At 43.6% G+C, this 15,618-nt stretch overlaps 1 protein-coding gene across 3 annotated transcripts in view; it reads right to left on the reverse strand.

The window, feature by feature from the left end:
- LOC115200759 (ubiquitin carboxyl-terminal hydrolase 29-like) overlaps positions 1-805 on the reverse strand; it is a 14,095-nt gene extending 13,290 nt beyond the window's left edge. For all 3 annotated transcript variants that reach the window (XM_029763924.1, XM_029763921.1, XM_029763917.1), the window contains exon 1: positions 789-805. In XM_029763924.1, the coding sequence (XP_029619784.1) occupies positions 789-797 (9 nt within the window). In that variant the 5' untranslated portion in view covers positions 798-805. The remainder of the gene's footprint in view (positions 1-788) is intronic.
- Positions 806-15,618: the final 14,813 nt, after the last annotated feature.

Raw genomic sequence — 15,618 nt, forward strand, 5'->3', positions numbered from 1 at the left:
GATTGACATTTCATCTTCACTCACTGTGTGTACTGTTTTTCCACGGTAAGCTCTGCACACTTTTGCAAAGTGATTCCATTTACCACATTTAGTACACTGTTTGCCTTTAGCTGGGCAATTTCCTTGTTCGCCATGCACTTTGTATCCACAATATCCACATGTTTTGGGGCGTTTTGAGTCTGTGTCGCTCTGTTTTGGAGTTATGTCTCTCTCCGTTCTGAAACGCGCTCTCTGGGCACCGGAGGTGTGCTTGATGTCTGACTGCGTTGCACTGCTTGTTTCACGTGATGCGCTCAGTGCTGGCGGCTGCGAAATGGTTTTCATCTGAGCCTGTGCTAGCTCGTGAGATCTGGCTATGTCGATAGCTTGGTCTAGCGTTAGCTCAGATCCAACATTCAAACGTTCTCTCTCAATCGCGGTGAGTGGTATTACCAAATACAATACGGTCCCTGACCATCTCATCCTTGTTGCATAATCACAGTCTTTCACAAGCAGACGCAGCTCAGTCACAAACTGTTCAAAAAACTCGCTAGCTCCCTGTACTTTCTACTGGCAATTTGTACCCTAGCGAAAATTGTACTTCGTCTTCGGCACAAATATGCTTCAAAACGATCGTAGTATGTTTTCAGTACCTTTGATTCACAGCCTCGGTATAAGTGTCCAGTGGTTGTAAATATCTCTCCCTTTTTCACCGATCCAGAGGAGCAGGTAGCTACACTTTTCCTCTTCCTCCTCTTGCCTTTCAGAGGACCCTGTGAACACTTAGCTTACATGCTGTTTGTACTTACGCCATGCATCGGGTAAGTTTGTAGGACTCCCAGTCCATTCGAGGTGAAGGAACTCCAGAAAAATCCATATTTTAAGACCATTACTCTGACACATGTCTTGTTTTGTACGCTTTGTACAAAATAATAAAACGCAGAACTACAGGATGTTTCTTAACATAAACTCTTTATAACTAGCTACCACTGCATGTTCGCCTATCTCCAAACCACGACTCAACGACCATGACCTCAACCGTCGGGTGGTCTTAACCCAATCACCAGCACAGTATGATACGGCGGTAAAATGCATCCAATTATCAATTCAGTATGTATTCACATATGAATATTACACATAGCCTAGCAAACCTAGCTTGCAAAGGGTCCTAATGTTTGTGTGTCAATTTGCTAATCTAATGTTGAGTCTCATTATTAGCTAGCTAGGTAAATTATTCTCCGCTAAAACATCAGCTTGCTACGATGACTAGCCAACGTTAGTTATCCATCATCGCGTTAATGTCAGCTTAAGCCAAACTATCTAGCGTTAGCTAGACAGCCATATTACTAGCTAGCTAGCTAACTACGTTATCTATTTTAGGTCTATGCAAGTCTAGTTGGACGATTAATCAGCAATATTCTAGCAGACATTTACTAGCTAGGTCATAACGAGTGAAATGGCTAGCTAGCTACATCATGTAAGGTAAACCGCAATGTAAAAAGTTGGGCAAATTCAAACAGTCAGTGTTAGCGAGCAACTTTTTGGTTGCACTGTGTTTAACAATTAAAGCAAGGCTGAACAGCTTATTTTTGGTTTCAACAGGTGAAGGCACTGAAGGAGAAGATAGAAGCAGAGAGGGGGAAAGATAACTTCCCAGTGTCTGGACAGAAGCTCATATATGCTGGCAAAATCCTGCAAGATGACACACCTATTAAAGACTACGAAATTGACGAGAAGAATTTCGTTGTAGTTAGGTATCGAAGGTACATTTCCCTAATCCATTTTACTATGGCTCATAATGAGCTGCACCCACCTGTTTTGGGTTACATGATTGTCTGCATAGATGACAGTAATAGCCTGTTTATATCTCCTCTGGAACTAGGCAAAGTCTGCCACAGCTGCTTCAACACCTTCCTCAGATGCACCCAAGGCCCCTGTCCAGGACTCTGGGTCGTCTGCGGGCCCGGCCCCTGCAGCCATCCCTATCCCCCCAGAGGAGCCCACACCTCCAGTCGCAGAGCCCCCAGCTCTGATGTCCTCTTAGTCTTTTCCCACAGTAGTTGTGGGTCAAGACTGTCTTCCAAAACTGATCAGTGATGTATGGTCTGTTACATTGCCATTCATTGCTCCATTACTTTATTGTATTTGTGGTTACATTCAAATCCTGAGGGAGTGCGTAGATAGACTGTGCACAGACACCACAATATTGTTTTAATATTATTAACTTTTTCCACTTTTTACTCAACATGAATGAATGATAGAGATTGCCTCTTATACAGTGCATTCGGAATGTATTCACACCCATTGACTTTTTCCACATTTTGTTACGTTACAGCCTTATTCAAAAAGGATTAAAAAAATTGCAAATCCGCATCAATCTACACACAATACCCCATAATGACAAAGTGAAGATAGGTTTTTAGACATTCTAGCAAATTTATACAAAATAAAAACCAGAAATACTTGTACATGATTTGGAAAGGCACACCTGTCTATATAAGGTCCCGCAGTTGACAGTGCATGTCAGAACAAAAACCAAGCAGTGTCCTCTGTTCAGAGGACACTGCATGAATCCGGCCTTCATGGTCGAATTGCTGCAAAGAGAACCACTACTAAAGGAAACCAGCATGGCTACCACAGCATTCTGCAGAGATACGCCATCACATCTGGTTTGCGCTTAGTGAGACTATCATTTGTTTTTCAACAGGACAATGACCCAACACACTTCCAGGCTGTGTTAGGGCTATTTGACCAAGAAGGAGAGTGATAGAGTGCTGCATCAGATGACTTGGCCTCCACAATCACCCGATTGGGTCTTCCTTTCCCACTAAGCGTAACTCTGGGTCTTCCTTTCCTGTTGCGGTCCTCATGAGAGCCAGTTTCATGAGGTCGAAGGAATTGTCCTCCATCATTCCTAAATTGAAGAAGTTTGGAACCTCAAGACTCCTAGAGCTGGCTGCCTGGCCAAACTGAGCAATCAGGTGAGAAAGGCCTTGGTCAGGGAGGTGAACAAGAACCTGATGGTCACTCTGACAGAGCTCCAGAGTTCCTCTGTGGAGATTGGAGAACCCTCCAGAAGGACAACCATCTCTGCAGCACTCCACCAATCAGGTCTTTCTGGTAGAGTGGCCAGACGGAAGCCACTTCTCAGCAAAAGGCATATGACAGCACGCTTGGAGTTTGCCAAAAGCCACCTAAAGACTCTCAGACCATGAGAAACAAGATTGAACTCCTTGGCCTGAATGCCAAGCGTCTCATCTGGAGGAAACCTGGCACCCTTTCTACGGTGAAGTATGGTGGTGGCAGCATCATGCTGTGGGGATGTTTTTCAGCAGCAGGGACTGGGAGACTAGTCAGAATCGAGGGAAAGATGAACGGCACAAAGTACAGAGAGATGCTTGATGAAACCAACTCCAGAGCGTTCAGGATCTCAGACTGGGGCGAAGGGGTCAACTTCCAACAAGACAATGGCCATAAGCACACAGCCAAGACAACGCAGGGGTGGCTTGGGGACAAGTCTCTGAGTGGCCCAGCCAGAGCCCAGACTTTAACCTGATTGAACATCTCTGGAGACCTGAAAATAGCTGTGCAGCGATTCTCCCCATCCAACCTGACAGAGCTTGAGAGGATCTGCAGAGAAGAATGGGAGAAACTCCCCAAATACAGGTGTGCTAAGCTTGTAGCGTCATACCCAAGAAGACTCGAGGGTGTAATCGCTGCCAAAGGTGCTTCAACAAAGTACTGAGTAAAGGGTCTGAATACTTATGTAAATGTGATAGTTAAGCTTTTTGTTTTCTTTATAAATTTGCAAAAAATTCTAAAAACCTGTTTTTGCTGTCATTATGGGGTAGATTGATGAGAAGAAAAACAATTTAATCCATTTTAGAATAAGGCTGTAACTTAACAAAATGTGGAAAAAGTCAAGGGGTCTGAATACTTTCTGAATGCACTGTAGGTACAGTTATTAACTACCATGTACAGTAAAGGAAAATGAATTGCACTAGGTAGGTGAGATGTTTTATATTTATATAATTGTAAACATACAGTGGATAGCCTACAGTGATGTAGGCTGTTTCTTCTGGTGGTCTAGGGCAGCCTGATGGTGGTCTAGGGCAGCTTGATGGTGGTCTAGGGGAGCTTGATGGTGGTCTAAGGCAGCTTGATGGTGGTCTAAGGCAGCTTGATGGTGGTCTAAGGCAGCTTGATGGTGGTCTAGGGCATCCTAATTCGATGAATCTGATGTTTCTTGGTGTGCGGTAGGTGCTACTCCAGGTGGTCCCTTAGCGCTGTGCCCCTAACGATGGGTTCTCCTAGTGCTTCTCCTAGTAGTGAGGGGCCTGGTCTCCTTCACCTGCTCCACTACAATGAGAAATGACAGGGAGATCTTACATGTACATACAATGTCTGGAAAATAACACATACAGAGGGATTACAGGTTAAAGGGATAGCTCTTAATGCGTGGTCAATTAATCATCTTTCTAGCTTTGAACAATTTTTTTTTTCTTGATGACTCATTGTCGTGATTGACTCCATTTGTGGCATTCTTCTCAAATGTGTGGGCTAGAGCCTTACCTGCAGACATAGAACAGGATGTAGGCAGTCTGTGCCGTTGCCCTCAGCACAGTGGCCTCATCTGTCCTCGAGACATGTGCGTCATCCAGGCAGAGCCACCCACTGCCACTGCTGTCCCAAAACAGCACTGATGTAGTGGCCTAGGGAACAAGGGAAAACAGAATAGAGTGTACATTAAGCTTTCAGAATTGTGTGTGGCGTGCGTGCATTTACCTGTACACATGTTGTCTCCCAGATGTGAGATCACACTTGACAATTTGTAGATATTGTCTGGCTGGTGTCTCTGTAAAGAAACACATTTAATAATAGGATTGTTATTTTGTCTACAGGATAGGGGTGGCTTCTATAACTGCCTTATCTTGATCCGCCCACTATCTCAACTGGATGGAATTATCTGTTATCTATTTTTCTATCTCTCTCTCTCTTTCTCTATTTCTCTCTCTCTCTCCCTCTCTCTCTCCTCACCACAGCGGGCTGCCTGCTGCTCTTTCTCACTGTCAGCTGGTTTCTCTAGCTGGTCAGAGGAATTTGAAGCTGGTGGGGGTATATCAAATATAGTGTAAATGCAAACCAGAAAGTGAAGTGGAAACCTATCAACAAATATACTCTTAACTTCAGCTTCTGACTTGCTTTCCTCAATAGTCCTGTTTCATGAGAGAGTGTTCTGCATGATGTCAGTAACACAATGTCCTACTGGTCTATCAAGGGTGCCTTTCGGGGAGTTTGCAGGTGTGTTGTCCATGTTGTTTTTCCCCATGGAGCTTGCCCTGTGTAAATTGATGGCATTGAAAATACATATCTAGTGTGTGAAAATCATGGTGTGTGTTGGCTACCCAATGTGCAATGTCCCCAAACAGAGTCTAAACCAACCTGGCTCCATGCTGGACAGGGGCTGTCGCCCCACATACGGCTGGGAGGGTCAGTTCTGCAGGGATGGCTATGGGATCATCCACCTTCTCTGGCTCCCAGTTGCCTGCAGTAAACCGCTTGATATGAAGCATTAGGACCCTGCTCAGAGACAGACAGGCATTCACACACACAGACAGACGGACAGAGGCAGGCAGTCACGTAAACAGACGACCAGGCAGGCATTCACATACACAGACGACCAGGCAGGCATTCACACAGACAAAGGCATCAGTCTTGTAGTCAAATCAATAACCCAGTTTGGTGAGTTAGATCAGGACTGTCAATTGTAATCTGAGATGGTGATGGGGGGACTCACCGGGGCCGCGTGAGGAAGTGCCTAGTCACAGATGCCATGCTGCCTGAGCACACCCTGCATGCACACTCTAACGCAGATGGCTAGGTAACAAAGCAATAGCAATACAATTATGACATTAATGATAGTGTTCCTCTGACATAATCACTAACTCTTGGTTGAAGCTAAGTGCTGACCTTAAAGTAGAGGTCCAGGCTGTGTGTCAGGTCTTGGCTCAGGTTCAGTGACAGGTGATTGTATCCTCCTGACCATACACTATAACTCCACAGCTTCAGAGGTACGGAGAGAAATGCATCAGCTTCTCCATCACAAACCTTTTGATCCCTCTACACACTAACTATCTTAATGCTTTACCTCTGTATCCTGCATGTTATGCTGACATTTAAACCTCCTCACAAATGTGATGAAGACATCAAGGTACACCATATACAAATGACAGCTGTTACCTGGTGCAGGTACGGAAAGTCTTCAGCTTGAATTCTAACTGCTTCACGGGGCAGGTGTATGGCTCTGGGGAGCCCTTTCATGCCATACCCTCCTCCTTCAGCTGAAAGAGGAGGAGCACACAATTCATGGGCATCCTAAGAGAAGAATGGGAAAGAAACAGAAATACATCAACAACTACCAAATGAAACAGAGCTAAGGAAAAAGATTGTCACGTGTCCCAGGTTTATTGTTAAGTGAGTCTTTTAGCATATAATATCTTACCTGTTCACCGTCGTCCTCATAGTCCTCATTGACAACGGAGAGACAGCGCTTGACTGTTTGAAGGATTTTCATCTTTTCCTTTTTCTTAGCATTGACAGTGCCTCCAGAAAGCCTTGCCTGATGTAAATCGGCAAAGCAGCTGTGGAGGGAGACAAAGAGCATGCATTCAGGTTTCACTCTCTCACTTTGGCCACAGATTAGCTCTGTGCTTCTACTTTAGCCTCTGATCAAATATGATTCAACTGATTCCTGATTGTGACAGGAAATCATCTCTGGTGTTAATCAGTAGCTGAGTTGGGTGTGGTTTTATCTTAAAAATCATATGAGGCACTTAAGATTGTACAAAGACAGTATACATACATACATACAGTACACTGAACAAAAATATAAATGCAACATGTGAAGTGTTGGTCCATGTTTCATGAGCTGAAATAAAAGATCCCAGAACGTTCCATATGTATAAAAAGCTTATTTCTCTCAAATTCTGTGCACAAATTTGTTAACATCCCTGTTAGTGAGCATTTATCCTTTGCCAAGATAATCCATCCACCTGACAGGTGGTATATCAAGAAGCTGATAAACAGCATGATCATCACACAGGTACACAGGTAAACCTTGTGCTGAGGACAATAAAAGGCCACTCTAAAATGTGCAGTTTTGTTACACAACACAATACCACAGATGTCACAGGTTTTGAGGGAGTGTGCAATTGGCATGCTGACAGCAGGAATGTCCACCAGAGCTGTTGCCAGAGAATTGAATGTTAATTTCTATACCATAAGCCATCTCCAACATTGTTTTAGAGAATTTGGCAGTACGTCCAACCGGCCTCCCAACCGCAGACCACGTGTAACCACACAAGCCCAGGACCTCCACATCCAGCTTCTTCACCTGCGGGCATCGTCTGAGGGGGTGCTGAGGAGTATTACTGTCTGTAATAAGCCCTTTTGTGGGGAAATCTCATTCTGATCGGCTGGGCCTAACTCCCCAGTGGGTGGGCCTACGCCCTCCCAGCCCCACCCATGGCTGTGCCCTTGCCTCAGTCGTGAAATCCATAGATTATGGCCTAATGAATTTATTTCAATACGACTAATTTCCTTATATGAATTGTAACAGAGTAAATCTTTGAAATTGTTGCATGTTGCATTTATATATTTGTTTAGTATACTAGATAGATAGATAGATAGATAGATAGATAGAGTGATAGATAGATAGATAGATAGATAGATAGTAGATAGATAGATAGACTAGATAGATAGATAGATAGATAGATAGATACATACATACATACATACATACATACATACATACATACTGTACATACATACCACAGGAGGTTGATGGCACCTTAATTGGTAATGGCTGGAGCGGAATCAGTGGAAATGCTATCAAATACATCAAACATATGGTTTCTATGTGTTTGATGCCATTCCATTTGCTCCATTCCAGACATCATTATGAGCCGTCCTCCCCTCAGCAGCCTCCACTGACACATACATTGAGGCGGGACTTGTGTACTGTAACTATAAGCATCTAGGTGGGTGGGTCAGTGTGTGTACAGGTGGGACAGGAGAGTGAAAGCGAGGCTGTATACCATAGCAGTTTAGAGGAGGGGGAGGAACTCCAGGTGTCCTGCTGTCTCAGGATGTCTCTGCAAAATGCTGGCAGCCCCAGCAGGCACTGCAGAGCAGAGTTCATGAAGCAGGTGTTGCCAATATTAGGCAACCTGTGGGAAAGAAGCCATCAGTTACACACTAATATCTGAACAGTGGACCAAAGGTAAACTAATGAATGGATTTGTAAGGCATGAACGCAAGATAACTCTGAATACCACACAGAATATTTAGGTGTGTGTGTGTTTTACCCGAGGAGCTTGGTGTTGTCTTCGCCCTCGCCTGTGCAGCTCTGCTCCCCAGCTGGGTGCTACTCTTGCTGAACAGGTTTGGGCGGCGAGCCATGGCTTCCCGAGGCCTGACCAATGGCCTGGAGGAAGAGAGGACTGGTTAGAGGCCTCAGTAGCAGTAGCCGACACCAATCGGTCTGTGTGAAACCTGTTTTAATGTACAAGCATACAGATGATTCTTACCATGTCATGGTGTGTAGTGACCCCTCTTATGTGAGAGTCGAGTGAGATGAAGTGGTGGCTATTGTCTACAGTACTTACCTCTCCAATGAGACAGGGAATCCTCAGGTCAATGGTAGGCCCTCTGCGAGTAGGGGAGGGGAGTAGTGAGCGGGCGAGGACGGACAGCGGTAAGAAAGAAGCTTTGGTCAAAAGATGGAATTGAGAAAATAGCACCAACATATGGCACGGCACGTTTACAGACCTGCGAGGCCAGCAAATCGGGTACCAGTTCTCTTTGTCTGTGGAACAACTGCCCCCACCTCTTTGACCTCAGAGCTCATAAGATCTCTGTAAAGACACACAGACATATGCATTAGGTTAGCTATATTATATTGGCTTTTTCATTTCAATTCAATGGTGTTGGTTGGCATGAAAATTTGATATCAGGCTGCAGTACCTGGCAGTCTCACTGTCTTTGGTGGTCTCTCCATGGTGGTCCAGGGGGTTGTGGAGAGGATGACTGGGGGGGCAGGGGAGGAGACGTGGGTTGTGGAGGAAGGGCAGGCAGGACTGGGGGGAGTGGCAGAGGAGGATGACTGAGTTTGAGACAGCCAGGGAAACAGAGGAAGCACTAAAAGGGGAGGAGGTCTGTGATCCTTCCTGAAGAAGAAGAAGAAGAGACAGATTACAGGTGGGAGAGAGGAGAGGTAAGAGAGGCTGAAGAACTTGGAGAGAGTGGAAGGGTATCTGGCAGGGATCCAGGGTGAGGGGGATGCAGTGCCGATTGGTGTTCGGCCAGACAAGGGTCGAGGGGTGTCAGAGATGTTGTAGACTGTTTCAAATGAAAGAAGAGACAAAGGAAGAATCAAGTTGGTGGTGATCCTTTACGTTCTTCTTCTCCCGGTTTTCCAAACTGACGCAGTTACCATGCTGGCATCCAATGACGTCAGTTTGGGTGGGATTGGGAACGGCGATGGACAGCGGCCTCCCAATCCCGAGGCGAACTCTGCACTTCTTTTTCTGTTTGGAGAAACATTATATAGCTAATATAGTACATACAAATCAAATAAAAAGATCTTACTTGCTTCACAACATTCCTTGTTATATTTGAACTAGCAGCAAGGTCACACCCAACCACATGATCTGACCATAAAATAAAGAACTTGTCGCCCAATCATATTGAATTCTGTATCATAGGCTAACAAATAGCAAAAAATACATGTTTATAAAATAAAACCATTGTAACCATACAGTTATACCCTCTGTCCCAAATCCTGCCATATGGGACACATAAATAGACAATGAACCAACTAGGAATAGCTGAAAAGAATAGAATATACTCTAAATTGTAACAGAATTAGATCAATTCTAGCCCAGACTAAACATATACCTTTTTACAGCAACACAAACATCCCATTTCAGTGTATTGTAGACTATGCCTTATTTTGCAGAACATCAAAATATGTTGCCTATTTAAACATTGTGATGTCATAAACCAAATTATGATGCGCTTGACTACGCGTTACCAGCGTAAATAGCCAACAAATCACACCAAACCAAAATGTTGAAAAATAATTTACAAATGAATTGATCGTGTATTCAGAGTTATTCCTATTTCATAAAATATACAAAATAACTAGGTTCTTGCCACTAAACCTGTTTTTTATTGAGGGAAACATTGTCTTCTCTTTCTCCCATGCTCCCTGGGTCACTGACGCGTGATTGTATGGGTATAGTAAGAGCCTAGGAAATTCGAAGTACTGTCTATCAGAATCAAAATAACTCTTATTGCCCAAGTGGCCTACATTCACACATTCACAGAATTTGACTCGGTGAATTGGTGCTGCCAGCATAGACAAATGTAAAGACACATTTACAGCCTATACAATATACAGTAACATAAAACATATTTATTAGGCTTCTATCTTCTTAAATACTTTAGAGTAATATTTTTATTATGGAAAGTAAAATGCCTATTTCACTTCAGTTGACGATGATCTGATACTGTTGGCATGTGGACTAATATGTTGTTGAGTTGTGTTCTTACACTGGTACAGTCATGCCCTATGAGAGATGTATGACTGCGCATGTGCGAAATAAATAAAGTGCATTTTCCCCCGTTCTGGTTTAAAACACCAATGATGAACATGTGTGTTTATTCCTCCGTTAAGTAAACCGGTGTTCCTGTCCTGAAGATGTCAGCACCAACAGGTTATGGGCCCAGGAGGGAACATGGAAGCCGATGGAATAGATTATATTTCGACGGAGATGAAAAAAACTACGAGTTATGGGAGACAAAGTTTTTGGGGCACTTGCGTTGCTTGGGCTAAAGGCCGCCATATGAGCGTGGATGAAGATGAGAAGACAGAGAGAATAAGAAGCCTATGCAGAATTGATACAGGTTTTGAATGATAAAAGCCTTTCCCTGATAATGAGAGAAGCAGCAGATGATGGGAGAAAAGCGTTGAAGATATTGAGGGAACATTATGCAGGTAAAGGGAAGCCACGTGTGATTAGCCTCTACACTGAACTAACTTCTCTTCAGAAAGCCGCTGACGAAGTGTTACGGACTATATTATTCGTGCTGAGACGGCTATTACAGCACTGAGAAATGCTGAAGAGACTTTAAGTGACGGGCTGTTGATTGCAATGATTCTGAAAGGTTTGCCCGAATCATTTAAGCCGTTTGCCATCCACATAACGCAGAGTGATGAGCCGACCACTTTTGGCAAGTTCAAAACCAAGTTGAGGAGCTATGAAAGCACCGAGAAGTTTAGCGCCATTTCCACTGACGACAACGTGATGAAGGCAAGTAACATTAAAGTTAGCTGGCCAAGAGGGAGAGATAAAGGGACCGAGATAACCTGCTTCAACTGTGGCCAGAAAGGGCACAAGGCCCGGGAATGTACCGTTACTGGAGAGCGCAAAGAACGGAGACAGTGGTGTAGTTTTTGCAAGAGCTCCACTCATACTGACGCAAATTGCAGACGAAAAAGAAGAGACAATGTGAAACAAGCAACAGATGCTGAATGCCACACATTTGCATTCAGAATAAGTGACTGTCAGGTTAGTGGACTGAAACAGAAAGGGCTGATGGTTGATACGGGAGCAACGTCACATATAGTCACGGACATTGGGAAGTTTAAGGAGTTTGACGAGACTTTCAAACCGGAAAAAAACATTCCGTGGAGCTGGCTGACGGAACAAGAACGAATGGTGTCGCGGAGAGGACAGGTGCAGCGGGGGTTTACCTGAGAGACAACACGGGTCGTCGGGTAAAAACAACGCTGACGAAGGCGCTGTACGTGCCGTCGTTTCCACAGGACATTTTCTCTGTTAAAGCAGCGACAGCCAACGGAGCTTCAGTCAACTTTCGACAGGGGTGTAACAAGCTCAATCCACAAGAACCGGTACCACTTTTGACATCGAGGAGTACGATAGACTTTACTATCTTAACACTGTAAGTGATGAAAATGATGATGGATGTCATGGGTGCTATGATATTCACACATGGCACAAAATTGTTGGCCACTGTAATTTTGAGGATGTGTCAAAGTTAGAAAATGTGACAGAGTGAATGAAAATCACAGGTAAGATTGACAAATCTACCCTCAACTGTGAAATCTGCACTCAGGGAAAATTTGTTCAGAGCAGAAACAGAGAGCCTGATGAAAAGGCAAAAAAAAAGCGGCTCTTGAGCTTGTGCACATTGATTTGGCTGGCCCTATTGAGCCAGAGGCGAAAGATGGGTTCAGATATACTCTAGCATTTACGGATGATTATTCAGGGGCAGTTTTTGTGTATTTCCTAAAAGCAAAGAGTGATACTGTAAAAGCTACTGAGAAGTTTACTGCTGATGTGGCCCCTTATGGGAAAATAAAGTGTGTCAGGTCAGATAATGGCACAGAGTTCACAGCCAAAGAGTTCCAGTCACTGCTCAGTAAGAACGCCATAAGACATGAAACTTCAGCCCCTTACTCACCCAATCAAAATGGGACCGCTGAGAGAAATTGGAGAACACTGTTCGAAATGGCAAGATGCATGCTACTTGAAAGCAACCAACCAAAGAACTTGTGGACATATGCTGTAATGACTGCTGCAGTAATTCGCAATAGGTGTTACAATAAGCGTGTAGGACAGACCCCACACTACATGTTTACTGGGAGAAAGCCTGATCTTTCAAAGATGAAAGAATTTGGATCTGTTTGCTATGCATATAGACAGAACAAGAAAAAGTTAGACTCAAGATGTGAAAAGGGTATTTTTGTTGGTATGATAAAAATAGTCCAGCATACCTAGTCTACTACCCAGACACTGGGAAAGTTCTTAAAAACAGATTAGTCAAGTGTATTACAAAAGGTGTAGTCGAACACCAAACTCAGACAGATTTGGAAATCAGTGATGATCTTCATGGGGAGAGATTTGAAAACCCCATGCCGAAAGCCAAGATGGCAGATCAAAACTCAGAAGACACACAAGATGTGCAAATTGAGACTTCAGATGGTCAGAGTCCACGCTATCCAGAGAGAGTGAGGAAGAAACCCCAGTACTTAAAAGACTATGAGTGTAAAGTGAAATGTGATGACCAGATACCACCTAGTGTTGACTACTGCTACAGAGTAATGTGCAATGCACCACAAACCTTCAAAGAAGCAATGATTTCACCAAAATCAGAGATTTGGGGCTACTGCTATGAAGGAGGAGATGGATTCCCTTAGGGAAAATGATACATTCACATTAACCACACTGCCAGAGGGTAAAAATGCAGTGGGGGGCAGGTGGGTCTATGCGGTCAAAAACAATTCAGATGAGACTGAGACATACAAGGCAAGATATGTTGCAAAGGGGTATAGTCAAGTGGCAGGAATAGACTATAAGGAGACTTTTCTCCAACTGCAAATATGACATCAGTACGCTGTTTGATGCAGCTAGCAGCTCAGTATGACTTAGAGTTACATCAGATGGATGTCAAAACAGCATATCTACATGCTCCTATTGACTGTGAAGTGTACATGGAGCAACCAGAGGGTTTTGAAGTCAGGTCAGATACAGGTGAGCAACTAGTCTGCAAACTGAACAAGTCACTGTACGGCCTGAAACAGTCAGGAAGGAACTGGAAACAAAATGTTGCATGATCACCTTAGTGAAAATGGTTTTACACAGAACCCAGCTGATCACTGTGTTTATAACAAACAAACTGCAACAGAAAGGATCATTTTGATAATTTGGGTCGATGATCTAATTATCGCTGCTAGTGATAGTGACTCACTCACAAGTGTAAAAATAAATGTTAAGTGAAAAATTTAAGATGAAATATCTTGGGAGGCTTGGACATTTCCTAGGCATTGATTTTACACAAAGTGAAGGAAAAATAACGATGAACCAAACAAGGTACATAACCAAGATACTGGAAAGGTTTGGTATGTCAGACTGTAAAACAAGGTCAACACCATGTGAACAAAAACTAAACTTTGATGGTGATGGTGAACTTATTGATTCAAAACGGTATCGTGAAGTGATAGGCAGCTTGATATATGTAATGACATGTACAAGACCGGATATCAGTTGGATTGTCAGCAAGCTGTCACAATACCTATCAGAACCAAAAGAGCAACACTGGATAACAGCTAAACATGTGTTGAGGTACTTGAAGGGAACAATGAATCAGGAGTTGTGTTACAAAAAGGGGGTGGAAAAACTCACCTCGTAGCGTATAGTGATGCTGATTGGGCAGCAGATCAAAGTGACAGACGAAGCATAACAGGGTATTGTTAAGTTTAACTAAATGTGGACCTGTCATTTCATGGAGGTCTAAGAAGCAGCCAACAGTAGCTTTATCTACATGTGAAGCAGAGTACATGGCACTGGCTGCTACTACACAAGAAAGTTTGTACCTTGTACAGTTATTGGGCGAGATGGATAGTGAGTGCCAATATACACCAGTAACAATCTTTGAAGATAACCAAGGTGCAATTGCTCTGTCAAAGAACCCAGTATGTCGTCAGAGATGTAAACATGTCGACATCAGATATCATTTCATTCGATCTGCACTCAGTGATGGTAAAATAAGTATTGAATATTGGTCCAACGGCAGACATGGCTGCAGATGTTTTGACTAAACCTGTAACGAAATTCTTGGGTTACATGTTTGGAATATAAACTGACATTTGTGAGATGAATAACTGTAAGCTAAATGTGTTGATAAAGTTAGGTTGAATACGACTTGTACAGTATAAGAGCAAGTGGGGGTGTTGGCATGTGGACTAATATGTTGTTGAGTTGTGTTCTTACACTGGTACAGTCATGCACGATGAGAGATGTATGACTGCGCATGTGCGAAAATAAATAAGTGCATTTTCCCCCCGTTCTGGTTAAAACACCAATGATGAACATGTGTGTTTATTCCTCCGTTAAGTAAACCGGTATTCCTGTCCTGAAGATGTCGGCACCAACAGATACAGATCGAACGTGTAGCTTTGCAATGGTTGTTAGGATGACCTTTGAAAAAGAAGGAGAGCCGCACTCTCTAGCTCAGACTCAATAATTGAATAACCTAATATCCAACGTTCCGACCGACAAGCTGTCTTCATCAGGGTATGTTAGGAGGACCTCTGACCGTACCTCATTGAAAAGGTGCCACTCTGCCTAGTGACTGTAAACTAAACAAAAATACTAACGTTAGTACATTTGTTGTATATTTGCTGTTCTGTACACCCAGTTGGTCGCCACCGCACCGGTCACAACTGTCAACAGATCATGCCATAAATGCAAAGCATCATTTGTTCTCGCAAAGTAGACTGTAGATCCTACTACCACCTGGATGAACTGGCACCCCAGGTGTGTGATTTCACCGGGATATTCATATGATTGACCAGTTAGTGGTTGTAGCAATCAGACTCAGAGAGCGCTCGAGGCTGCAAGTTGGGCAGCAAACCGTTACGCTGCACCTACTTCTGAGTTTTGTGTCATCAAAGATGGCGATTTTCTGAGTGCTCATGGACACATCTCATGGTCATGGATAAATATTCTCTCGCTTGAACTTGTGGTTAAATGTAGTTTGTGTTTTTACTTT

This window comes from Salmo trutta, chromosome 1, assembly GCF_901001165.1.
Source record: "Salmo trutta chromosome 1, fSalTru1.1, whole genome shotgun sequence".
NCBI classification, from domain to species: Eukaryota; Metazoa; Chordata; class Actinopteri; order Salmoniformes; family Salmonidae; genus Salmo; species Salmo trutta.